Source organism: Anguilla anguilla, chromosome 7, assembly GCF_013347855.1.
Source record: "Anguilla anguilla isolate fAngAng1 chromosome 7, fAngAng1.pri, whole genome shotgun sequence".
NCBI classification, from domain to species: Eukaryota; Metazoa; Chordata; class Actinopteri; order Anguilliformes; family Anguillidae; genus Anguilla; species Anguilla anguilla.
The window spans coordinates 19,269,073-19,296,908 of NC_049207.1; the positions used below are offsets into that span (position 1 = coordinate 19,269,073).

The following is a 27,836-nucleotide window of genomic DNA, read 5'->3' on the forward strand; positions in this document are numbered from 1 at the left end:
GTCATAATGGACAGAGATACATGCCAAAATTAAAATTCCAAAACAGCATTCATTTCCAAACAGGAATAAAATGATGTTCTACTTAGTTTTAGACAATTCAATCTCCGGTCCTGATCCCTTAGAACACCATCCAGGTCACTGGTATAGCTAGGATGTTTTAATGTTATGTTCCTGCATTTGTGAATGAGTTTATATTCCATCATTCGGATGTATAAGCCTAAAAATCCCAATTGATTATATGATGTGTTCGTAGTAATGTACTGATGAAAAGTCATCTCAGTTACAGGATGATCGTGGTATGGTTTCCTTGACTCCCCTGCCAGCCTCAAATGCCGGGGTCAAAGGTTTAAAATGAAAAAAAAAAGTAGCAATAGATGTCAAATTACTTCTTCAGATCTTCCATTACCAGTCTGTTTCAACAGTGCATGTGAGCTTTTGATACTGTACTGTGTTGTGTTCATCTCTTGTAACACTACCGCAAATTTTTTACAGATAAAGGAACAATTAAGTTAAGTGTGTATTTCAGTCCTCAGCAGGGTGCTACGCTGAAATTGAGAAAACGACAATAAAAGTAAGTTATCTCTGTAGTGAGCAATGCAATTTTAAAACAAAACGATTAAAATGATAGTTGACAGCAGTGAAAGGAAATTAAGGTGGTAAATTAGGGGAAAATAATTATTTTTTGTCTTTTCATATTTTTTTACCATTCCCTCTGGTAGTGTCTTTTTGCCATACAGTCTCTAGGAGCTGAAGAGATAAACAGAAGAAATGTAACCAACAAGGCTCAGTTATAAAAAAGGTGCTTCTTGTAAATTACTGAAATACACATTGATTCCTTACCAAACACAAGTGAGATATTATTGGTGTATTAGTTTGATCTGAGAGAAACTAGTCATTTAAAGAATGACAGGGGTTCTTTGTCAGGGAAAATGGTTCTGGGAGTTTTCACATTTTTCACACCTACTAAAGAGGGTCCCATAAAGATCTAATGGGTTCCTCAACAGAGACAAACCAAAGAACCCTTTTTTCTGACAGCACATGATGCTAGGGGTAACACTGTTTCCCCTGTAAATGAAGTTGTAGTTATATTAGCAGCCACTCCAGTGTAGCATTACTTTTTAGCCCTCATAACTCTCCTGAGAATGTTGTCACAAGGGTTCTCTCAACTGTGTCAACCACTACTGTCCCATTACCATGACAACAGCGCCAAAAGCCCTCTGCAGCAGACCCCCAGAAATGCATCCAAGTGCAGTTTCTATTGGTTGATTACACAAATTCAGCTCCTAGCGGCCAGGCTTTCATCTTGATTAGTCGTTGAGGTTGAGAAAGTGACCAGATGCTGCATCACGGGTCACTCAGATAGGGACTGAAATGTACATTGTTAAGGAGCAGGAAAGGGATAGTGATGGGAAGGGGATGGCTATGGGAGGGGGGGGGGAGGGGGGGCAGAGATGGGGACTCACAAATTTGAGCAGGAAGGTGTTCTCCCTCAGAGCTCCGATGCAGCCGGCGAAGCCCAAGATGAACATCACCCCCCCGACCACCAAGAAGAGCCAGACGGGATCGAACCCCCCCAGGTCCGTAATGGATGAGATGTTGGAGAGCACACCCTAAAGAGAGCACAGAGAGGTCAGAGAATATGGGGGGTTGTGAATTATACCACTACCCAATAAGGTCAGTGCAAGAGTCCTTTGAATTTTCAGGGTCACAGGGTATAACAACAACCAAGGGCTGCAACACACACACATACATAGAATCACTGCACAGATGAGCACTCACTATGCACCTGCCTCTCTCCTCTGAGGAAAACAGCACAAAAGGTCGTACATTTTGACAGATGGATCGTGCAGGATTGTGTGAAAAGCAGCACAAAAAGGCTGCAAAGTGGACCCAGCAGGATGCCGAGAACAGGGTCCCCTTGAGTGTCTGCTGTTACATGTGGTCTCACAAAGCCAGATAAATTGAAGAAGGCGTTAAAGCCAGCAGGGGGAGAGTGGCGGAACAGTACGTACATACAAAATCATTGAGGTCAATCAATTATCAACCAGCCAACAGCAATGTTAGACCCATGTAGTGCACTTGTACTATTATTCTGCCAATGGCTGACTGCATTTTCAGTACAGTAACCTGTATTTAACCAGGAAGGTCAAATTCTTATTTGCAAGGACAGTCTGACAAGTGCCCAACCTCTTGGGGGTGTGAAGGGTCAACACAGTGTTAGCTATTGTGTGATATTCTTCTACTGCATTTTTTTAATAACTTAATTTTTATCACAGTTTTGACACTCCTAGTAATCCACAGATTGCATCAACGTCTTCAGTGTGATTTGATTTGCAAAGTGGAAGTCATCGTATGAGAGATAGCACTTTAAAGGAAAGCACAGTAATACAATATTGTATTTCTGAGACTGCATGGATAGAAGTAATCCACTGCCAGCGCCAACTAAGAGTTACACTTACATTTAAAGTAAAACCTCTTCTGCCCATAAAACTTAGCAACTATGTACAGTACACATACATTTTACAGTTAAAATATAACTTGGGTGAACATTTATAGATGTATGCGTAAAACACATACAATATATGTACAATCTTTTCCCACAAAAGTGCTCAGTTCATAAATTGACAGCATCCATCTCTTCAGAATGTTATGCTAATAGAGGTAAAATTTCCCTGAGGCACCGCTAATTCCGTCAGCCTTAGTCAAAGTCAAAGCACCAGCGTGAGGCCCACACAGTCACTCCCCTTAATGTGGTCAGGTAAGACAATATTTGCACTGCCTCGGTTTCTCTGGCTCGTGTGTTTCCCTGGAGACGCGCTAACTTTCCCCTGCGGTCCTGTGAAAACCCCGCATTTATACGAGCTAATTGATCATCCCTGCTTCTTCAAGGGGAGGAAGTTATGCTATACGCTGGCTTCCCTGCCCCCGTTCGCGCCGCCGTTGGACTGTATCCAAAAGAGAAACCTAGGTCACAGCCTAGCAGTCAGGAGCAAATGGCGCGGAACGAAGAGAGAGGGTAAGTTAGCGTGTCACGAGCGCACTATTAAATGTTGAAACAGCACCTGGAAACACATCATATTTCACCCTGAGTTTGTCTAAAAATACCTTATATTATAACTTCGCAAATATTTCCAAGAATAATGGTGAGGAGTCAGGCGTGGGTCCTACAGCGTTCGTCTTAATCAAGCTTTAAGCCGACAAAAGACGGCTTATTGTTTTTCAATTCACCGTATACATCACAGGGTAATGTCCCTTTTTCACTTGCCACGTTACGTGAACAATGTAGGCTAATGTACATGCCTTTTCCCAAAAAATACATAGCAATAAGTGAACATCAATCTTTATACAGAGTATAAGCCACTCTGTAATTAGCAGTGTATTGTATTACGAATTCAGCAGAGTAATCTGAGTACTCGATTACTTGCAGAACCTGCTTTCCTTCCATGTCTATCCAGCTGTTTAAACACATAATATGTGAAATGTACGCTATGTCTAAGGCACAGAGAACAGTTTGTGCTCATGCCTCGATTTTCATCCTGCCTTTTCCATGGGTACTCTTCTTGGTATCTGAAAGGTTCCAGGACCACATACTGACTGAACTTTCAAACTAACATAAATAAAGACAGTACCCAGGAAAATATTCAAGCCACTAACCAAGAGAAGTCCTGAATCATTGTTCCTTATCACAAGCTAATATAATGTGGATAGAAATGTATATATATATATACACTTATTTTTACACGAAAAAACATAACATTAATAAGCATACAGCCACTAAAAATTAAGTGATTTTTTTATACCACTGAGAATTAAATGATAAAAAAAAGATTTGCTACAGTAATGAGAGCAATTGTACATGATGATACTTGGAGTCACTTGCATAGCACTGAAGTACATTCATTTAGCAGATGCTCTTATCTAGAGTCACTAACAATATAGGAGAAACACAAGGGCATTCACTGGATTCATATGCTGGACCTGGCTAACAATTCCCAGACCAGCAAGTTAAGATGCAACATCACTAAAGCATTAATGCAAGCTCACAAAACCAACCAGTACAAATTCTAAATACATACTGACTACATGAGTACAAGCCCTAAGCGGAGAAGCATAAAACCATAAAATACAGCAGCTATAAATAGCACATGTTTTCAATATTTGATTAGTGCTGTGGTCTCTCCTGTGAGCTGTGTGCTATAGGACCAAGTCACAATGCCAGGGCATCAACTTCAAAGCCAGCTCAGCCTGCAAGAGTATTTTAAATTACTGACTTCCGGAGGATGTTCATGTGTCAAGGAGGTATGTATACACATACACCACCCCACTTCCACCACAACCCCACCAACCCAACACAGACACACACACACACACACACACACACACACTAGTCTTGGGCTGTCTAGGAGTACCATCATGTTTTTGAAGACTAAAATACACTTAAAAACCTCACTAGTTATAATTTCAAGACACTTAAGTCATGATAGCATGTAATTTGCCAATTTCACCAGCAGGATTAGTAAGAAATCTTATGAAGGTCTTATAGTGGCCTTACCACCTAAGCCATTTTAAAATCCAGGTATGACTTAGCATGTCCTAAAGGGGGACTGTTGCACAGGCAGCAAAGTGTCCAGGAATTACAAGGCTGTGATGCAAAAAAAAAATACAAAAAAACAACGCCCCTTTAAAATGTACATTCAAATATATTAATTTCTGTGTTGCATTGGCATGGCCTTAGGAATGAAAACCCTTATAAAAAATAGGTGATGTTGCCTTTAAATTTTGGTGTAGCACCACATTTCCTGCCCTGTGCTGGGAATATGGGAAATAGTTGCTCATGAGTGCATTGCTCCATTCACTGTGTGTGCTGGACACATCCCCACTCACTGGCGAATGTACAAATTCATGTAGGGCATGCTGCTTTTTTCAGCTCTTTCATATTCAGTGTTTGTGATGTTTCTTGGTAGCACTGGCAAGGAATGATGTTATTTTTGTGACTCAGAGTGCTTGGAAATACAACACAATCGAAACCACAGCACAGACCCAGTCTGATCTTTCACATTCCCCCTCAACACGCTACCTGCCCCCCCCCCCCCCCCCCCCCATATCAGTTAGCACCTCTGCCAAAGTACTGTAACTGGACTTCTCCCTGAACAGCCACTCTCCAAAGACTTTTGCTTTTCATTTGTTTTCATTGGGAGGAGAGGCATTGAGAGGCAGCTAACAGCACCAGAAAGACTATCACTAGCCTCAGAAAACACACTGCGGCATGTTCAGGACAACACTGTGACCTGGGAGAGCACAATTCTCTCACAACAGAGTCTACAGATGTGGCCCCACTTTTACAAAACCTACGTTTATGACAACCTCAGTATGTGATGACAGATTTAGTCACACTGTATTTTGTAAGTGCTCGACAAAAAAAGCATCTGCTTCTCATTAGAAATTCATTTAGTATATTCTTGTTAGTAGTAGTAGCAGCAGTGGTATCAGTGGAATTCACTGTAGCATCATATACTCTTCAGAAACAAAGATAATAGGTTGTTATGGCCCAAATCTGATAGCTTCTTCATTTTGAAAGAAGGAGGCTGTTTAAAATGGTATGAAGTGGCACTACGCTGCATGCTGATTCGCTGTTACTTAAAAAGAGATCATTACGGACCTCCGGGGCGCTGAGCGGGATGAGGGAGCGTAGACCACGGTCATTATTCTGATTCTTATCAAGCAGCATAAATGCAGGAGTGCCTTCGTTTGAGATACCGCCAACCATCAGAGATGTTTTTCACATTGTATTTTATTTTTAGCTTTATTACAGTACTTCCCACTGCTATATGCTTCGCAGTCTGTCAGCAGGACGCGTGTTTCTGTTCTGGATTCATATTTCTCTTTATGACGGAGGGTTCATATGCAGGAAAGACATGCACACAAACAACGGGAGACTCACCTTCTCGCTCCATGCCCACAGTCCGATCCCCAAAAAGGCAACTCCTAGCAACTGGAAAAAACGAGACACAGACTTTTAAAATCCTGTCTTATATCACACAGACTTGTATGTCACCATAAGCATTACATCACACAGACCAGAATATTACCATCCTGCATTACATTACACAGACCACCATGTTACAGTCCTGCAACACATCACATAGACCAGCATGTTAGCATCAAGCATTATATCACAGCATCTTGTCTCCTCTATTACATCACATACAGCAACAATATTAGCACATCACAGAATATGTCACAAACCTGAACGTTTCCACAGTGCATTTACAACTTACAAAACATCTATGATAACACAAAGAGACTTGATGATAGATACCAGAGAATTGTCATTGTGTACTTCTCACACACAGGAAACAGGACTCCACTTTAGGAAGGGTCTCAGACTTAGATAGCACACACAAACACACAAACCCTGAATTACAGAATTCAAGTCCCTACAGTAGACAGAGGGTAAGGAAGCCACACCTTTAAAACTTCATTATGTAAGTGTTAAATGTTCAATGGCTTAAATGCAGCGTAAAGTCTCCATTGATTCTCCCCTTGTAGGAGATGTTATAGAAAACCTTTATTTAATGTAATTCTCATCTGTTGAAACAGCCATCTTCAGTTCTCAGATTACAGGCTACGTATGTATAAAACAGTGACTGTGTGAATCTGACTCTTTTTCTCTTATTCCCTATTCACTCTAAGCTCCACAGACCTCTGATCAAGACCTGAAAACTGAACAGACCACGAGAACCAAAGTGCACACTAAATTAGAATTGATCTGAGATCTGTATTGTTCAGGGTCATACAGGGTTTAAAAAGTTTTTCTTGTTTGGCATGAAATATGAAGGCTTCCCATACTAAATCTTATTGATGTTGATTGATGCTTAGGGTAGAGTTGTCACTTTAGTCATACCATCACTGGAAAAAGTGTACAATCTTAATCAACATGATACAATTTCTGCCAGTTGGCATAACTGCCCCTAATGCTCTCTTAAAGGCATTCATTATGTCATATTTTTCCTGTTTGGTGTAACACTGTGATTAGGATGATTCTTTAAGGATCTTGGTGTAATGCAGCACACATCTGCTAAGAAGATCGTTCATAGCATGTGACACCACACATGTTTTGATTTGACTAAAATCAGGACCTGGTGTGTTTGACTGAGGCATTCACCCCTACAGTAGTTTGATGCTTTTATTTAGGGCAGCATTTCAAAACCCATTTCCTTCTGTGGCACACTTCACAAATTTACAGATTTACAGCGAACGACGTACTGACGTGTCAACAGCGGACCTTCAATGTTCTTTCGAGGTTTTAATTAAGTGATATGCATTTTAATGACGTTTATTTTGACTTTTGTGAATGGGATTTGTTCATTGAAGTTTTTTTATTTAATTTAAACTTTCACATTTTTTAAAAAGCAGATCTGACCTCACCGGACGGCACTCCAGAGTGCCGCGGCAAACCGGTTGGGGACCGCTGGTTTAGGGAACAGTTACCCGCCACACTGCATTACGAAATCAGAAAACCCGAGCAGATATAATTGCAGTCATTTGATGTCCAGGTATCTCCCCCAGCATAAGTGAAAATCCATGTTGAGAAATCAGATCAGTCTCACCACAAGCACTTCAGAGATCGATTATTCAAATTCTGCTGAGTGGGCTGTCCTTCATAAGAATGGGCTCAGTAAAGGGCTCCTCCAGACCAGAACTGACGTCGTCGCATTTGTCACTCCTCGTTTGTGACTCTGGCCCTGACGATACAGAGGCAGATATTGAGCCTGTCTCTGATTCACATAAAAAGAAGCTTTCCTGGGATTCACGAGTGGTTTTTTTTTCATGGCAAATACTGAAGCTTGCCGAGATGTAATCCTGCCAAAACACATTTCCTCCTCCACTTGTAATGACTTCAGCAGAGGTAGAACACTTGAAGACACATTCATACTTGAGGCAGCTACAGCACTGTAAATACTTAAATTCATGGTGCTTATTCATTCCACTAAACACTAAATTGGGTCTTATATAGCATCCCAAGAGTCCATCTCAAAACCATTGGCTTGGAGCTATTAACCCAGACATCCTCATCGTCCTGAACCAAAAAAAGGAAACCGCACAGCATTACCCAATAATCACAGCCAACCAAATGCTGAAATGCCCGCCTGTTCTGCAAACAGGAAGCAGGAGCTTGGAGCACCACCAGGGAAGCTAGCTGTAGCACCTCAGCTTGAAGGCTCCAAATGGAGGTTGATCCAAATGGCTTTATTTGGTTTGGTCATGTGTGCCATTTTCACGGCAGCAAAGCCTCTAGGGAGGGGGGGGGGGTGTCTCCAGTGATGTCATCACTATCCTAATGTTCTCAAATTCTATTTGTTCTACTTCTATTTGTTCTACAGGTCAATTCGCTTTAATCTGAGGCTGTATTTCTGAGTTATTCACTTCTCCCCAGGGCTTCAGCCATGCACAGTTCAAAGAGGGTATCGGGTTTAGAAACCGTTTGTGATAACAGCATCAGAAAAAGCATGAACACGGCACGGATCAGGTTGATTCTGTACCCCACTGAAATGGCCGCTGCATTGGGGCTGCCATAGAGAGTGAGTGTAGAGTGAGAGTGGCAGGCTGGCAACACAATATGGAATCCTTTTATAAAGCTGTGTTCATGACAAACAGGGCACACAGTGGAATAATAATGAATGGTGATGGTTAGTGATCTGAAACAAAGGAACTGTTGAGAGAACGTCAGTTATCGTTACGATTGTTTTAATCCAAGGACGGTGCTTGTCATCAGTTAGGTTGCCTGTCAGATGCTTACAAGTACATATTGTGCCTCTATTATTCCATAACACAAACACACAGTCTAAAATCATCACTGTCTGTGTTTTATCATTAATTTCTGAAGTCACCGGTATGTGTATGTTTTTCCTGTGCGACACACCATTATAAATCCTCCAAAAATATGTGCATGATAGTTGTACTGTAGGATGTTATTACTCACATTGTTCTTCTAATTAAGGAAAAAAATTTGGCAAAGCTAAATCTGAGGAAACACAACAACCCACACAGTCAATCCTACCAAAATGGCCCTTTGTACAACAGAACAAATAGCGAAACATTTGCCGGCACGACAATCTACAGTACAGGGGCTTTAATAAGTAAAAATCCAAACATGAGGGGAAGTATGCATTTTGAAATAAGGTATAGAACAAATGAAAACGAATAGGGTGCTGGGCAATGGGGTACTCACTGCGTGAAGTACAGGCCTGTGTCAATCACTGGGCTGACAAAAAAAATAGTGAATAAACATAGGCCCCATATCCATAGGGCTTGAGGTTAACAAGTACAACACAGCAGACCGACAAATTAGCCGAACAGTGTAGCATCGCGACAACCTGTAAGGCTAACACATGTACCCCACAAGGGTAACAAGGGCAAAACCTTTTTTATGAGTTAGTTATTTCAAATTGTTTCAATAAATGTCCTTGCTGACTGGAAGATGTCTAAGCAAGTGATGAGTACGTTGCATTTGAGAAGTAGTTCATCGGGATAGGGAACTGACGCAATATTGGAAGGCACTGCATATCACACACACACACACAGACTGTGAGTCACTGTGTTACAGGTACACCGCACACCCACACACACATTATATCAGCGATCCCTGTACCAAGAGATGCCGACAGTGGGAGTGATTTTCTATCGTGGAGAAAGGAAGAGAATTCTGTTCTTATAACAATGAGACGTTTTTTCCGTAGCAACAGTGTTGCAACAGATACACTGATGCTAGAAGACAACAAGGATATAGTCATTTATTTATTTCATTGTAACGTTTAAATCAATTATTTTACCAGATGGTTTCATGTTTTCAAAAGAGACTTATGTAAGCCAGTGTCACATGCACAGTTTCATACATTAAACAGAAGCAGGTTGCAAGACAACAGCAATATATACAATTTTTATATTAATTTAAAAAATGAAGAAAGGATAAAGAGATGGGAGGTGTAGAGCAGTCCGTGGAGCCGTGAATTCCCCCGCGCTTGCAGGGCTTCGATTCCACCACAGTGCTTTCTCAGCTATGGATCCCCCTCTCTACTGTATGCTGCCCTGTAAAACCCACCAAAATGCAAATGGCAGATGGACTGTCCTGCTCTCCTATTTCTGATTATTACTATTCATGAAGGACAGCCAAGAAACACAACATGAAATAGTCCATCAAAATTATTGATTTTCCTGCCCAAAAATATTATAGAATACAAAATTCTTAGCAGTGAGTCATTATTTAATGTACAAAGAAACATTTCACACAGGAAAAACAGAATTTGAGTATTCAAATATTAAATCTCGGGAGCCTCAGAATATTCAAATACCAGAGGACTGGAAGGGATTATTTCCCCCAAAGGGCTGTGACTGCGGCTGCCTATGACATGAGTGCTATGACATCTGGAGGGTTTGGATCAATACCAATCCCACAATGCATCTCTGAGACACAGCTCTGACACACCATCTGACTGCCTCTCACAGCTCTCCCTTTCATATGTGCATGCACACCTACCCACACACACACACACACATGCACACACAGTCACACTCACACACACACACACACACACACACGCAAGTCCACACACTAACACACACACATACACAGACACACACGCATATATACACTCAAGCCCACAAACACACACACACACACACAACAGTCTCAAAGGCTACAGCAAACTGTTTAATGTGTCCCCTCTTGTGTTTGATGTCTCATACATCATACACTTCTAATGGCAGCGTATAGCCTGGTTGTGCGTAGGAGAACCCTACTCTAGTGATTTGCATTTCTTATTTAACGCCAGGTTTTCTCTGAGCTCTTTCACGGAGTCGTTCCAACATCTCCGGAACGAATGTGAGAGATGTGGCTGTGACATCAACACCCACCTCCTCACATTCGCCTCGGGGTCTTTGTCATGACAACGGAGTGGATTTGTCCCCATCCCTCAGCTTAAAGTGACTGCCCCATGTAGCATAGTGACACACACACACACACACACAGGCACGACACACCTTATACAATTTATAACTTTGGCACTACACCCTGTCTCTTTGGTGGAGGGATGTGTGCCATGGATGTCATCTTAACCATGATAGCCTCAAATAATTTTTGGTTTGACTTCGTTTTCTTAGATGACGCACATTCATCAACCCTTATGTGACCAATATTGATCAGCCAACTATTTCTCACACAGCGTAGTGTAACGACTAGAGAGTACAGAAAATGTGTGAATTCGTCAGACAGTATTCAAATTTGCCATCTCTTATATTCAGTTGTTATTTTACAAATGAAAAGAGGGAAATTAGTAGAAGATAGCTTGTTAAAGGTAAATAAAAAAATTGGTGTAACTGATAGAAATGTGCAAGCAGATTACATTTTACATTTACAGATAGGAATTTAGCAGTCACTAGCCAAGTAGCTTACACAACTTACATTCTGTTTTTACACACAATAAAGCAGGATATTTCATTGAAGATATTCAGGTTAAAGACTTTGCTCAAGGGTACAATGGCAGTGCCCCATCCGCCTAGTTTCTTAAGGATGGTACTACACTGACGCATTTCTATATAAAATACTGAAAAATATATTTCTGCATTATTTAACCCTTTACGGTGTGATATCACAAATACGTGATTAGAACTGAACATTCTAATGCTGATGTAACAATCTTGACTGGCAACTGAAAGCAATAGAACAATAGAGCAATAGAGTTCTAGAACACTGACTTGGAATTTTGAAGAAGAAAAAAACATTCCAAAAACCCACCCTTCAAAGGGTTAGAAGAATAAATGCTGTCTACAGTACATTCGAAGTAGGTCTATGAAGAAGGAGCCCAGGCCACTGTGTCATCAAACTGAGAAAGCTGAGTAGCCCAACAGTGTGTGAATCAGTGTGCATTTCACACTGGATGCCAGATCCCCCGCTGTGACACAAGCTGCACAAGGCCCATTACAGCCCAGTCAAAGTCAGAGCGAAATGCCCCCACTTCCTGATGAAAACACTGGGCCCTTATCCGATTCCAAAAAGGAGGCGATACGGTGACCCACTTCTGCACTGAACCCCCATAATCAGATCCAGTGACCCTGCATTCCGGCCTGTCTGACACCCCATTTTTCCAGGCTCAGGTTTCACAGCACCACTGCTTCCAGGGAATATGTATGTATGCGCTCATTAAAATAACAAGGCTGAACATAAAATAATGGGAATTATGCTCTGTATCCAAATAGTCATTAATATACATTCATAAACACACCTTTCCGCTCACCAATAACATGCTGCATTGCATGTTCACAATATCAATATTTCACATACTGTAGATTGTGAATATGATACCAACTCATTGACATTCGCTTTTTGATGCAACTAAAGAACTAAAATAGATTGAAAAACGTGAAAGATTTCTGAAAATACAGTTCTAAGAGTTATTCAAGAGGCTCAAGCAGAATCAAGAGGAATACGCTGGGGCCAAATCTTTAGATCCTCATATTCCATTCATTCTTTTTATTCCATGACATTCCTGTAACAGTGACAGTAACCATTCTCTGTTGGAGTGTCAAATACATGCTTTCCAAAGCAATAACTCTTCACCATCCAATAACATGTGCTGACTGACAGTGACACCATTCAGTTACCATCTCATCCAAAGCTGTTTGGGCGCCTCTCATGTTGCATAACAACCGAGTCGAGAGGATGATGTTAAGCGTTGATTGGCCTCCCTGTAATCTGTAATGAGAACAGTAGATACTGTTGATGAAGGCCTTTCCTGGGGTCGCTGTTCTGCCAGGGAAAACCACAGAGGAAGAGGAGCGCTCGGCTTTACCCGCTACTCTTCCCGTTTCACGGACATGTTGGGGTACGTGAAGCGAGGCGTCCGCACGAACCAGCCTGCTGACAAAGAGCGCACTCCACACATGGCCGCCCTCTCACCACACAGCCTGCCAAACACGGCTCACACACACCAAACACAAGGTCACCAGCACATCTACGCGTCCGTCAACCTCCACTTTTCATTCAAGGCTGGGTCACTGCCTCCCTCGCAGGTGTGGGTAGTAGGCCCATAACTCAGGTAACACCCACCATCCCGTTCTCTCAAATCTAATCACACCAAATATCAAATTTGAGGGCTTCTCTAGGAGGAGGCAGTCAGTGCTTCCTTGACCCCAATGCAGTCTGTTCGTCCTACAGGAGTGGGGCAGGTACTGCACATCTCCTCCCATCTCCTTGTCTGCCACTTTGTCTCGAGGAACATCGTGTTGAAACACTCCATAAACAGCCCAATATCAGTTAGCACCGCCGGGGGAGAAAAGGAGGGGGGGGGGGGTGTTTCAGGAGCAGAGGCACAGTTGGGGGTGAAATCCAGGTCTAAATGAAGCGGCAGCTGCAGCAATGGTGAGGCGACACATACACTCCACAGGCCCTCTTCAGCTCAAGATGTGTTTGCCGAGCGTGACGCTATCTGGCCTCTCGGCACGTCTCCTGGGCCTCGCAGACAACTGCAAAACTGAACCCGTTTGACAATGTGAAATGCTGCTAACAGCACACAATACTCCTGCAAGACCCACCAATGCCCTACGAACCTGTGTGTATTACTTTGCTGAATAGTGGATGTTGAGACTCACTGAATGCAAGAATTTGATACACTTTGTTGAGCCCAGCAAAATTATCAATGGGCATGAATCAAACTCATTTCTGCTAGTAAAACTCCACTTCAATCCTTCTGGATCATGGCAACCAGGGATAACTTCCAAAATGAACAGCTTATGAAAAACCCAAAATAAACGCAGGCCACTCACATTCAGCCTACATTCAGGCAAAATAAACAAGCGATCGTTATGGGAACAAATGAGGTGAGTCTGAATGGCTGCTGGATGTAGCCAGTGAAACACAGAGCACGAAGAGGCTCTGTGGAGGAATGCTGTGAAGAGAGAAGGGGGGGGGGGGCAGAGGCCCAGTCTAACGCGTGCCGGGTACCTGCGCCTTCTGACCTACACTGACCGCTCTTACACCGCGCTGCTGAGGGAGGAAAGGTCACCGGGCTCAAATCCCTGTTAGAACCGAAAAAAAGCATGTGTGGCCACGATATGAGCCTTTAATCTCAACCTCCATTACCCTCTAGTACCAGAGAAGGGAACAGAATCGTATAACTGCAATAACCATATAACAGCTGACCGCTCTCAACACTGAGGGGGTGCTCCTTTTGTTCAACAAAATGTTTGGGAATGTCCATAATATCATAACAAAATGAGGTCTCAGGCTGTCTCTGCGACCGCTCTGGGGGCCTTTGCTGTGGATGACTTCCCCTATAAATATTTCAGGGCGACAGAACATGGGAGAATGGGTTAATTTGTTTCCATGGCGACTCCCCCAGACTGTTCAAAAGACCCTGGAGAGAGTGCAGCTGGGGGCCCGTGTTGAATAAGCAACAATGGCAGACGTTCAACAAACAGACGGTCTGACGCGCCACACAGGGACAAAAAGCACGAGGGACGGCTATTCCCACTAGTGCATGTGCGGAACTTCACAGGGGGGTCACACCCATCTGACCCAGATGCCCCCCCCCCCCCCCTTTCATGGCACCGTTTCAAGAGAAGCATAAAGGGAACGTGCCTGAATTCAGCAGTGCACTTCACAAACATGCAACAAAACTGTACTATACAGCTCCACTATACAGGAAGGAAGTTGAGCTTTTCCTCAATGGGGAAAAAGGCCAGTCAAAAACATCTTGTCATAAACAACAAAAACTTTTAGCTACTGTGATTACATTTGTAAGCTATCAACAAGAGGAATTAAGCAACAGGAATTAGCCACAGTGATGCACTGTTTAACATAATGGTTAAATAGCTTCCAGTTCAAATAATCTTATAACGTATCGCTAATATTGAGAGCCACACATTTATTCCAAATAGTAGGAGAACCTGACCGCCTAAATACTATCCTGGCAGTTCGAATAACTTCATCCATTCAAGCAGGCCAGAGAAACGGAACAGCGGTTCAGGAGTTAATCTAATTTCTCCTGAGAGAAAAAAGAAACAATATTGAATTTAGTCTTCGCTCCCTGCACCGCAGGGCCAAGAGCGGCTGCCTCTCAGAGAGCAGCAACATCCGTCTCCTTCAGATAAAAACCAGTTATCTTTGCGCGGGCCCCTTGAAGATATTTTTTTGTTTCTAGGCTTTTCCTGGGGAGGACGTGAGTCAGTCTGTCCTGACCCACTCCTGCCCTCTGCGCAGCTTTATCTGTTCAGGCCTGAGCGCTCTGGAATCCAGCACCACCCTGCACTCCGAGCTAGCAGAGCCAGACCTGGCCTTTGCGCGCATACCTAAAATGCCTGCCGCAAAAAGATAAAGTGACCCTTTCAGAGGGGCTTTGTAAAAAAACAAGCACATGCCACTACTATCTTGATGGCTACTGACTGACTGCCTGACTCACTGAACCGGGCTGAGCACGGTAGGGAGGGCGTACAGTAATTCAAATACAAGAAAACTAGCAGTACTCTGGGGATTTTCTTTTTTTTTAATGGCAAGAATAGCTTAAACCAGATGCAGTCATTTTGAATGTTCTAGTGTTCCACCTCCCTCCCCTACCCCAAAAAGAATTATCTGAATATAACAGCCTCCCTTTAAGAGGATCTGAGAAACTGTGCTGCGTGGATTCTTTCTGAAGGACATGAGGGAGCTCATTAAGGGAAGGCTCCCTTAAAGTAGGCTAACGCACACAGAGCTAATGGAATGTGTCCTAGTCAGGCAGGTACTGAGGTATATTTTAATTTGAAGAACATCGTGAAGGTCCTGATAGGACGATTCGAAATTCAACATTCGGCCCACATGCACACATCGGAGGCATTCAATAGGACATAAAAACACTATTCATCCCCAAGCAGTAGCATCAGCAACTAAGTTGTGTAATGTAGCCTAACCTTTGTTTCTCTGTGGTGTCTTAAACTGCCGTGCCGACTGCAATGGAGTCGACTGAAAAGAGCTGAAAAGAAACGCACAGTAATCTGGGATAGGTAAATAGTGCTGACAGCAGGAGATGGTGGGAGGCTCGAGCGAATACGAATCATTGCAACAGCCGTATAACTGCCGACAGCCCCACTGTGTTTAACATCACGACACCGAGGAGGGCTTTTCAGAGACCCAAACCAGCCCCGATCTAAGAGAAGTACACACATAACAATGATAAATGTGGTTTGTTCAGCAGTTAAGACTTATTAAAGTGTGTGAAATAACCCCTCGTAGCTTTGACAGGCAGGATAAATCTGTGCCTTAGCTGCACTGGCTACGGTTTACCGCAGTGTTTTGTAAGATTCAGAATGTGACCCAAGTTTCCCCCCATTCCGCGAGGACCCCAGACTGAACCTTGGCCAGGAAAACACAGGAATATGGCTTTCGTTTTTTCCTTTTCAACCCCAGTCTCTCAGTTGCTGGGAGAACCAACTTCTGCACTGAACCAATTCCGCACTGACCCATATTTTTTGGTATGGAAACACATGTGCCTGCTAAAATAGCTGGCTTCTGATTGCCACCCTTTGTGGTTTTCTGCAGTGAATAAAAGACTGTGAATAACAACGAGAGTCAGAAGCGCAGTCGGCCCTCGTATTCTCAAAAAGACACACAGCTCAAAGACAGAAACCCCTGTGAAACAGCGCGCATTCAGTTTCGTGTTTCTCCACTGACAGTCTGAACTTGATTTGCTCTGCATCAGGAAGAGAGCGGTGGTGAAATCCTCACCAGAAGCACTGTGACACATACAACGTTCTGCGTCTCTGAGGTACAGGCCTACTGCTACTGCAGCATCTCGAAAACTGTGATAAATTATTCAGGCTAACTTTTCTCAGTTATATTTATACATATAACAGGCTCACGACTTCTGTACTTTTACATGAGAAGTGCTACTAAAATTTTACCCTTGTGAGTGAACTACCGACTAACGTTTGTGATGTGAAAAAAGAAAAACCATTCTATTAAGAATTCAGATGTTCTTTTCATTATTTAAAATGTTCTGTTTTCATATAGTAAAATTTACATTAAAACTTAAATTTAATACTGACACAATCAGGCCACTGAATCTAAAAAACGAATGGGGAGTTAACACATTCCAGCCTAGCTGTGACTGTCTCTTCATACAACAGCGAAGACATCGTAACTGCGTTGCTGTCAAGTCACACCACATAGTTTTGGTCCTTTGAGCATTTCAGCTATTGGATATCATCCTTCATTTGAAACATTTTTTGTATGAAGCCACATGAGACACACAGAGCGCACAATCAAAGCCAGCCTGATGTATGAGAAGATATTCATTCTCATTAACAACGCCTTTCATAAATGCACCGTGATAAAATGCAGATTATCACATAAATGAGCAATTAGCACACTCAGAATTGGTTGAGTCCAAGCCCGAAGCTTGATTTGAGAATTTGCATGCAAATGAAGCCGGTTAAGAAAACATTTTCCCGGCAATTTGCCTGGTTCCCTTTTCTCAGCAGTTTGCCAATGCATAAGCACTATTCCGAGCTCTGCTCGGAGGCTGTCTGCAGACACAGGTGAAAAAAAAGAGTAGTGTTTCCCCAGCTTAAAAATATCTCTGCTCAGGGTGTTTATTTCAGGATAAACTGGCAACGGCATGGTGTGCGTATCCTCTCTGGCGAGCCATCTTCAGACACCCAGGCTGTGGCCTTCTCTCTCCCCATCATCCTGTTAGAAGGGACTGACAGAGGGCCCTCCACACAACACTGAAAGGGACATTCACAGGGCCAGTTTCACACAGTCACGAGTCAAAAAGCAGAACAGACAGGCCCGCAACCCACAATAGCATTATTTATAGTCCATGATGTACCTTACTCAGAAAGTACCGGTATTTCCTTGATCAGGTCAGTTCCTGTGCTACAATGCTATGGGTCTGATTACATCCAAAGCAACTAAAACAAAGACAATTATTCAGTGTCCCCTTCTGTGCATTGTATCTCTGATGTGACCCTAATTTATCACCAGTTCTGTAAGAATACAACTTATTTCAGTCCACTGTTGCACTTGGAACTTTTCAGCTTGGTCGATTACATCTGAAAACAAAGTTTTTTGGTACTCACCAACATAATATAGCTCTTGTCTGAGGCCCAAGTGTATAACAAAGGTCAGCCCCCCCACAGTGATGTACCCATGACAACAAGCACCAGATACAATCTGTTGGTGCCCATGAACAAGCATTTTCTACAGCTGACAGTGACAGAGCAGGGGTCACGCACACCATGTGTGTTCTCCACACTCGCAGTCAGTGCACAGCGATTGGACACATGAACAGACTGCACACGAGCACCTACTATGTGAACGATCGCATCATTGTTTCAGCAACAGTCAAGGGGGGGGGGGGGGGGTGGACAGGGGGAGGAGCTTAAAACGAGGCCTCTGACTTCCCACACTCCATCTAACGAGGCTTGTATTTGGCTGTCACTCACAGCTGTCAGCCTCCCCCTCAAAGTCGTGCCCCTCTTCCAGGACAGAGGCGAAAGGAGTGGAGGAGGGAACCGCCCCAGGAGATGAGAGGAAAGGGAGGAGCGAGGGAGGAACAAAGGAAGGAGGAGAAGGGGATTAGGTTTTCAGAGAATTGCTGGCTTGATTGGGGAACAGAAGAAGAGCCGTTTATCCCTGTCAATATAAATTCTGCCAAACCTTAGTGAGAACAACCCCCACCCCCAGACTTTTATCCTTCTCCTGCCCTCCCTCCCCACTTCCCTGTGGACAATTTTCATATGCAACCCAAATACCAGAAACCAGACCTCTGACCTCTTCACATGTTCCAAATATTTACTATTTGTTTACAGCAAGGAGGGTAAAACTAAACAAATGCTTAATTGAACGCTCAGGACGCATGATACTGTTACCTTCATCTATGATCAGAATGGTTTTTCCAACATGCTGTCAAAAAGAAAACTATACACGTAATCTTTTTCCTGCATATAGAGGCTATCTATTTGTAAAACTGGGAGTCTTGTCATGTGTCAGACATCAGGCTAATGACTACAGCAGAGAAATCAAACGTACGCTGAAGCCTTTCTCTTTACTGCCATTTGTATGACTGCATCTTCATTCATGTCATTCACAATATAAATCCGCATAAATAGAAAGAGAGATTCATCATCTCTGTTGTACTCTAAATACGTGTGTGTATGTGTGTGTGTGTATATAGAATAAAACTTTTTCTAACAATGGACACAAAGTGAAAATAAAGCATACCGAAAACCAAATGAATTATAGTTATATTTACTCGTATTAAGCTGCAAGCGTGCATAAAATTAATCTTTCCATTGTTTGACTGGTTAAAATAATGAAATAATGTGAGACCACTCTCGATAGTTTTTGTTCTAAATGAACGTCTGTGTTAATGAACGTGATTTGACACTTCTGCATGTTCAGTATAACTATTCATTAACTGATACAGTAACAACACGGTCACACGCACTTATTCAAAGAGACAGGACAATAAAGCGTTCAGAGATAATGAAACTGACAATGAGAGGAGAGAGAAATCGGATTATCAGAGCTTCGAACGCGCACTTGCTATGGCCGCCGGTCACTAATGCACATCAACCGTTTTCTGTGACATGGGAGGAGAAGACCGTAACAAATTAAAATAGCCTCACAGAAATATGTCAAGCCTTTGACAGTACCAGTAACTAACTGCCTTCGATCTAGAACAACAAAAAGTCTTTGAAATCCACGTCATATAATCTCAAGGCCATAGCCTATGAATGCATATCGCGCGCGAGTACCAATGTAGCCTACATTTAAGGACATAAAGAAAACGCACGTTTTAATTAAACAGTCCGTGTGATAAGGCCTACAAATTAGCATGTAATAAAACCAAGTAAATGTATATTTGAGAAAATACACTTACCCAAAATATTATATTGAATCCAAATATAAAATATTTGATGCAACAACTGACTTCATGACCCTTGTAATGTTTTCCTGACATGCTCGATTTTCATCAACATACGTTGGCCCCAAAATAAAAACAAGGCGACGGAATCATATAAAATAAGTAAGGCAGCCGGCTCAGTGATCCGGCGACTACACACAGGACGCGGTTCCAAGGAATTGTTCAAATGTTCCAACTGTTTACTCGTCTTCTAATAAGAGAAACATAATTTCTCCCGTCTTGACACAAACACGGTGTCAATCTGGCCGCCGAAAATACAAAATATGTTAATAATTTCTCTTTAAAATGAATAGCTCGGTTGTTCTTGACACGATCCCGTTTAGATTAGCGGAGCTAAATCCTAGAGATGTCACAGATGAGTTCGGTTCATTTCTTCCCAGACATGGCTGTTCTGTGACGGACTGGGTGAGCAACCAATCGGATGCTTTGTTGTTGTGCAATGGGAAGAATCTCTTTCACCGTTATTTTGCTTGGGATCCGGAGGTTGAAGTTGGACCCCAGCGCGTCGAAAGAATAGTCGGTGTATTTGACATTTCCTTCCAAAGAAATTAACTGTGGCTACAATTTGATGAATAGAGCTTTAAGTGCTCGCCAGACTGTGACAGCTATGATAATGTGGTTTATCAAAGTGAGAGAGGAGTAGCGAGCTCAACAAACCGCTCCGGTCCCCCAAACAAGTCGGCATTTTCACTCACTGCCTGAAAGTTTCTATTTAGTCCTCTTTGCGCCGATGAGATACAGAAATACTCGTTCTCCTTTGTCATGGCTTTTGAATTTTAAGGCACTTCTAAAGTGAGTTCATTCAAATAATAAACTTTGTCTTGACACCGCATAATTTAAGTGCCAGGAGGTCTTGATTATTAGCCTAGCAATCTATTATGAAGGGATATAGTATTGCAGTATTCACACAACATGTCAAAGACAAAAGACTTGACAGGGTTTGGACCTGCAAATTGTAAAGACTCCATCTGAGCATGTCACACAAGCAAAATAAGTGGAAATTGTTGCCTGTCATTGCACGACATTTATCATAGTCTGATAGAAGAATGACTATACACTACAATATATGTACAGTCAATTAATTTTCATATTGAAATTAAGATAAATGAAATGTAATTATTAATGTTTCTCTTTATTTTTTCATGAACACAAGCAATATATACATTATTTGTATTTATTTCATCTTATGAAGTTAGGGGATTTTAGCGTAGGCCTACTCTGCAGATATCAAAAGGCTTAAAATACCCATACAGATACCGTGCACCACATTCTTAGCTGCAATATTATTCAATCATTTAACTTTTTTTAAACTTACAAAAAAGAATCAAGGTAAAACGTTCAAACTGGTCGAATATATTCTATGCGCACAAGTGACTAATTCCTTTTAATTTTATCAGCAATGTCACTTTCTTTTCCTTAAATGATATAGTACCCGTTGTGCTGTTATACCTCCGTTTGGAATGCTGCTTGTGGAGATTTGAATACTGTGATACTTACGTAAGGTTTCCTATTCCGTCTGAAATGCCACTGGCCTGGATTTTTGTCATTCAGTGGATATTCCAAAAGACTGCTCTCTCATGCCCCCATGTGGCTAAACATAGATAGTTAAACATATTTCATTTGTGTAAAGCACTGCATTTATGCTTCATTTGAACACACGCGTGCACGCACATTTATTTTGGAATTTTCTGACTTATGAACCTTTTAACCTTTTTGTATGACATCATATCTTAACCACTCAGATTTTCCCTGCCTTCTAATTGTGCACTACTGTATATGTTCATGTCTGTGCACTCATGCGTGTATAGAGCTATTATCGTGGATCACTGGGTCGGCACACACAGCTCTCTGCCCTCATGTTCCTGAGTGTCTCGATGACAATGTTGCCCGTGTCAGTCCTGTACATAACTGTCAGAGATGATAGTTCCTGTGGGAAACAGCCAGGCCTGAAAGAAAAAGAAACAAGTGTCTTAAATACAGGGCCAATTTGTAAATTACAATGTTACTGCTCTGTGTATTTCATGTTTTGTTATTTTTCTAGAGCTGGAGTGAGGGTTCCCATTCTTGGGGGTACATATCTGCTTCCAGATTTTATATTTGATATTTTAGCTACATTTATTACTTAGCTAATTAAGCCAGGGTAATTGGTAGAAACAGAGCCTGCATATACACTGGCCTTTCAGAGATGGGGTTCCCCACCCATGCTCTATCAGATCTTTTTCTGGTTTTCATGCTACCTTCTGGCCATAATTACACAATTAGCCCTAACATTTATGCTATCTGACATTGTAGCTACATTTCTTGATAAGCGCACAAATGACAGGCGAAGACTGTTCTTGTGTTCCTATATGAAACTTTACTGTGATCTAATCCACAGGTGAACCAGTTGGTATATACAGCCAGTTACCTCATTGGACCAAGGTATTTGGTGGAAACAAAAGTCTGAATACACACTGGCCACCCAGGACTGGAATTGCCCACCGCTGCTTGAGATTATTGTAGATTTATAGTGTGTTTGCTAGCATGGGACTGCCACACTCACCCATTTCCTGAGTGCCTTGCATTGTGCCTGTCTTCTGTGGTGGATTCAGTTGTGTTTCCAATGTCACAGGTTCCTCTAGGACAAATGATATATAACTTTGATTAACACATGATGACAATAACAGTCAACAACATGCTGATTATTATGAATCAAATACAGATGTCTATGGTTCTAGCCAGGAGAAGTACAGGATCGGCTATCTTTTGTTTTCATCCCAAAATAAGCAACCAATAGACATAAGAAACCAGATGGGGTGGGTTAACCAAACTGCTTTAATTGATAAATAAGGTAATGAGTAATCACAAAAACCAGCACACTTGTAGCTCTCCAGGGACATGGCTGGCCTCCCCAGCACTATGGTGTTTCTGGAGTCAAAGCTCATCCCCAGCGAAATCCACAAAGTAAAACTGTCAGTGTTAAATCGACTCTGATAAAGTACATTTGATCCCCAATATACCGTTAGTGTTAAATTTGACACAGAAGATTTTTCTGTGGCAATGAAAAGATGTTGGATTCCAGTGTGCTACCTGCAGAAGCTGCTGTTGAACCCCACGGGCTCTAGTATCCAGTTGGCCAGGCGGCCAGCGTGGAAGTCGACGTAGCGATGGTGGAGCCGGCACCGAGTGGGCTGGTGAGCCGGAGGCGGCAACGGCAACGGCAACGGCAACGGCGGCAGGTGCCTTTTGCGGCTGGCGCTGAAGTGCTGCCGCTGCCAACATTCAGCACCGCGAGTGGCGGCCCGGTGGAGGCCCCGCCGCGCCTGGTACGCCACCAGCAGCGGCTCGCTCTGGGAACTGGCGTCCAGGCAGTACAGGCTCTGCGTCAGAGCCTCGTGCAGCACCAGGCTCCCGCTCTCGTCCGTGTAGCGCAGCTGGAAGCCCACCGCCCCGCCGTCGGCTCGACGCGCTAGCGCCGCCGTCACGTTGAAGACGTCGTAGCCGGACGGAGGCAGCCGGTCCAGGGTGAGCAGCTTCTCTTCCAGGGGCTCGCTGACCGTCAGGTTCCCCACGTGCAGGGAGGCGCTGTGTACCGTCACGCTCACGCTGAGAGGCTCCGGGTGCAGCGTCTTCCGAAGCAGGACCAGCTCTGCCAGGACCACGGAGGGCTTCAGATGCGAAACATTGAACCAGATCCAGCCCGGCGTTCCGTGCTTCCAGCCTGCTTTTGCACAAAGGTAGGACTCAATTGTGGTTTGTGTTCCTTGGTTATTTGCCCATACATACTTTGTGTAAAAAGCTGTTACACTGAAAATGCCTTTTAAAATCATTTTCTTGATATTGCTTGTATTGTAAAGCATGTTAGTAGTCATAATGAAGGGCTTTCATGAAGGACTTTTCCTGCTGCATGAAGGACTGTCTGACTCACATGTTTTTTCTGCACATGACACAGTTTTTCCATTACTTTCCATCTTAGCCACAGTATTGGTTTCCATTGAAAATGAGTTTTCCACATTAGAGGTGCACCAGCCCCCCCAGTAAAATGAAACACTTGAGCTAGTAATTTCTCTTTCCCAAGTGCTCACACATTTTTTTCTGAAATAGATAAATTGGCTACACATAACACTAAATATGCAGTGCATTTGTTGTAGTGTGGTATAAAATCAGAATAAGGTATATCTTAATCAAGTGCATGTGCAATACCAGTGAGAGATCTGTCTTCTTATCATTCATTTCAGTGAAAACTGTCCAAACATTTACATCTGATGTGCAAATCAATAACACATGCCTGGGTTCAATCAATATCTGCCCTGATGGGCTTACAAATAAAAAAAAACTGTGCTAGTTTTCTTTTTAACTCACCAAACTGTACAAATGAAAAAAATCTTACAGATGAATCTATTTGTACGTCAAAGCTAAAGACAAATGTTTGACAAATTTTGAACCCAGTTTCTGAAAAAAATATATTCAAAGGAAGTGCTTGTAAAAAAAATATATATATGTGTCCGGCATTTACTTCAACAGAAGTAAATGTGCATCAACAAAACAGACGTTTTCAGAATGATGTAATCACAGAGCCAGCAAAGCACGATTACAGAAGAGGGGGTGCAGATCTCCTACCCTTAATGCTCCGGAAGCTTTGCACCATTGTCCCGTCAGAGCTGGCCTGGTCCTGGGCCTCCTGTGACCCCAGGAAGAGGTAGACCTGCTTCATGTAGGGGTGTGGCCTGGCGCGATGGGGCGTCGACAGTTTGTTGATGTGCAGCATCTCCAGGATGGCCTTGCCCACGTCCCTGTTCTCCGCGGGGGCACCCGGGTCCTCCTCCGGCTGGCCTCGGAGCGGGACGGGGAGCAGCAGTGCGGACAGGAGCAGGAGCAGCGCGGGAGTGCACCCCATACCCATGTCCTCGTGCCGCCGGTCTGAGAGCCTATGGAGGAACAGCACCCCGTTTGTGCCCCAGGACCGGGAGAGAGCGAGGAGGGGGGGGGCACTAATAGGGTGGTAAACACCCAGGCCCCCCTGGCACAGCTTTAGGAAAGCAATTACCAGTCACACAGAAAACCCCTGGAATGTCACACTCCATTTGACATGCATTGTGCCCGCTTCGTTAGCAGCGGATGAGAGGACAAGTTGTGCTTTCTTTGGTTTGGCGGCAGTTAGCTTGTAAAAATGTACAATTACGGGTACTTTTGGACCTCTAACATGTCAGCAGTGTAGCTTTTGCATAGGCGGCTCAGCTGAAAGTTGGGCTGCTCTTTTTTCTCTCTCATTGAAACTGCATAAAAGAGTGTACAAGTAAAAGAGTGCAGGCATGCTCAGATTAACGCCTTGAAATGGTCTTTTACATGTAGTGCTGGATGAAACCAATTAAATTTCTCAAATACCCTTTGCAGATTCTGCTTTTTCACTAGTACAGTCCTTGAGGTGAAGACTTCAACTTATTTGGCCTGAAAAGAATTTTCAATGTCAGTCCACAGTAATATTTTATTCCACTTAGAATCAACAGGGGTCACTGTTGGATCATACAGAATGAAAACTAGGTAAATTACACTCGTAAGAAAAAATATTTAATTTTCCTTGTAAATATATGCTCTAACTGATATATAATGTTAAGATTCATTTTTTGTTGGTACATCCCATTCTATTGTCAGACAATGATTACAACATAGACTCCAACCAGATCTCTTCATTCTGCATCCTCTCCACAACTGGCTGACCTGGCAGTCATTGGTTGCAATGTATTAATTCTCCACACAAAGATCTTGAATTGCTGATCACTCCATTAGGTTATCCATATGATTTTTTATCCAGTAATTTTACAGAGCATACAACAACTCAACAGTACTCTGGGTTATCCCCATAGCTGGCATCTGCTAAGCTTGCAAAAACAAGCTATTGTGGGAATCAGTGCTTTCAACGCAGAAATCAATAAAGCCGTCCTTTCCTTTCTTTGGCATGTCAGCTCTGATAAATTCAAATAAATTATAATGTGCATGAAATGTCAGACATGCAGAGCTACAAACCTGAAACCCTGATATGCTGTTCTCATTCGGCAGGTCATATCTTTACATATACTGGCTGAAAGCACAGGCCTAATGTTGTTTTCTGAGTGCAAAATCCTTTCACCTACTTTTACTGCCATTCAGGGTCAACAGTGAAACAAAGGTTACATGAACAGAGTACACACCTCACACACACGTGTTTCATTACAAATGTTCTTATTCTGCACATTTTTCTTGCAGAGTATTTTTATTGAGTTACCTTAAGTGTGTAACTTATGTCTGAAGATAATATCTTGATCAATACATACTACATCTAGCTATTGTATTATTTTAGCATGTCATAGAACATTAAATTGTGTATTTTCTATCAAATGGCCTACATGAGTGCTGTGCTTCTGTAGTAAGCAAAGAACAGCCTTTGTCTTTTTTAAAGGCCACGAAAACAATGAGTCGTCACCCTGCAAACAAGATTAGAGTGTCATTTTTAAGTAGAAATCACTGTCAAAGCTTTCAGCCACTTCTTTCAGGTATGCCACAGTACATATTTGTTGAAACTAATGGCCTTTAATAATATGTCATTTTTAAAAAGCCAGAAATCAGCATTCCAGGATGCAAGGAAGCTCAGCATGGCTTGTTCTAAATGTTCCTTGTGATTACCCAGTAAAATCAGCCATGCTGCAGCCATTATGTGTGAGGCATGACAGAAAGGCCGAGAGCAGACAGCTAATAGGCGAGATCAGGTGCCCACGGGACCAAGTGCCCCCCTAACCCTGCCTGAGCCTCACTGCAGATGGTGGGCAAATATTTTCCTCACACACGAGCGCACTAATAAAAGGCCCTCTAGCAGTGGTGCGGTAACTGCCTGAGGACAGAAGAGAAGAGGGTTATGTGGTCCCACCGAGGTAATATTCAATTTCTCGGAAGGGAGGACCTGAGCTGTGGGTTAAAAATAAAATTATCGTGTGTGTGTGTGTGAGAGAGAGAGAGGGAGAGGGGGAGAGAGAGGGAGAGGGGGAGAGAGAGAGAGAGAGGGAGAGGGCGAGTGCGAGAGAGAGAGAGAGAGAGAGAGAGAGAGAGAGAGAGAGAGAGGGAGAGGGGGAGAGAGAGAGAGAGAGAGTTTGGGTTTTGTGGAAATTCACACTTCATTTGATTGATTTACATCAATTTTGCGTAAACTAAATTCATCAGCAGTTCAACTGCAGAATGTTTTGTCTCCCTCTTAATTTCAGAGGCATTCAAAATATCGCTACAGCAAGTTAGTCAGAACAGCAATTCATTCTGTTTTTGTATAACGGTGGTATTGAATATCATTAAAAGGTTAATAGACTATCTGAACCATGCAATTGAGCATGATTGTTATTATAACTCTCTCATGTCTCTCTCGTACCTCATTACCTCCACCTCTGGCTTTGAAAGCATTTCTGGATATTATTTTCCTAAAGATTGTGTTCATGAACGCACACCCATTGGGGTCTATTCAGGTGAAACTGAAATACATGATCTTGCTGATCTGTTCTGTGAAGAATGTGAACTACTTCCCTGAACAAATGAGCATGCTGGAAATCATTGCATGTTTGAGGTTTATGCTTACAGGAAGGACCTTACTATATTATTAATATACTTGTTTTGGCCTGTGGGGAAAAGCACTTTAAACATATTATCAATCTGTTGGTTTTGCTGCTGTAGACTTTTAATGAATTCAAAGATAGTCATTATTGGATGCTCTAAGACAGCATAATAACAACTTCAGTGTACTGTTTTTCGCACCCAGATTTAGTATTGTCATGTGGAATAGTTAAAAAATCTCAGTGGTAAACTTCACTTTTACAATGTGAAGAGGTACTCATAGTCATGAGACCACTGGCTACATTGACCAATAATCACTCATTTTAT

At 42.6% G+C, this 27,836-nt stretch overlaps 2 protein-coding genes and 1 long non-coding RNA gene across 4 annotated transcripts in view; 1 reads left to right on the forward strand and 2 right to left on the reverse strand.

The window, feature by feature from the left end:
- tspan5a (tetraspanin 5a) overlaps positions 1 to 20,406 on the reverse strand; it is a 29,728-nt gene extending 9,322 nt beyond the window's left edge. The window contains exons 1-3 of one of the 2 annotated variants that reach the window (XM_035426562.1): positions 19,917 to 20,406; positions 5,942 to 5,992; positions 1,464 to 1,610 (exon numbers count right to left, since the gene is read on the reverse strand). In XM_035426562.1, coding sequence (XP_035282453.1) covers positions 1,464 to 1,610; positions 5,942 to 5,992; positions 19,917 to 19,997 — 279 coding nt within the window. In that variant the 5' untranslated portion in view covers positions 19,998 to 20,406. The remainder of the gene's footprint in view (positions 1 to 1,463; positions 1,611 to 5,941; positions 5,993 to 19,916) is intronic. The other variant, XM_035426563.1, reaches the window with a different exon arrangement.
- On the forward strand, positions 2,845 to 6,739 carry LOC118232033. The gene is made up of 3 exons (XR_004766201.1): positions 2,845 to 3,016; positions 4,201 to 4,299; positions 6,694 to 6,739. It is a non-coding gene; the product is annotated as an uncharacterized LOC118232033 (long non-coding RNA).
- Positions 20,407 to 21,093: 687 nt separating the features above from the next.
- On the reverse strand, positions 21,094 to 26,038 carry LOC118232357 (bone morphogenetic protein 2). Its single transcript, XM_035427285.1, has 6 exons — positions 25,965 to 26,038; positions 25,326 to 25,388; positions 24,561 to 24,868; positions 23,031 to 23,661; positions 22,504 to 22,578; positions 21,094 to 21,907 (listed from the first exon to the last, which is right to left on the reverse strand). The coding sequence occupies exons 3-6, from the start codon at positions 24,841 to 24,843 to the stop codon at positions 21,775 to 21,777; spliced, it is 1,122 nt and encodes a 373-aa protein (XP_035283176.1). The 5' UTR covers positions 24,844 to 24,868; positions 25,326 to 25,388; positions 25,965 to 26,038; the 3' UTR covers positions 21,094 to 21,774.
- Between the last annotated feature and the right edge of the window lie 1,798 nt (positions 26,039 to 27,836).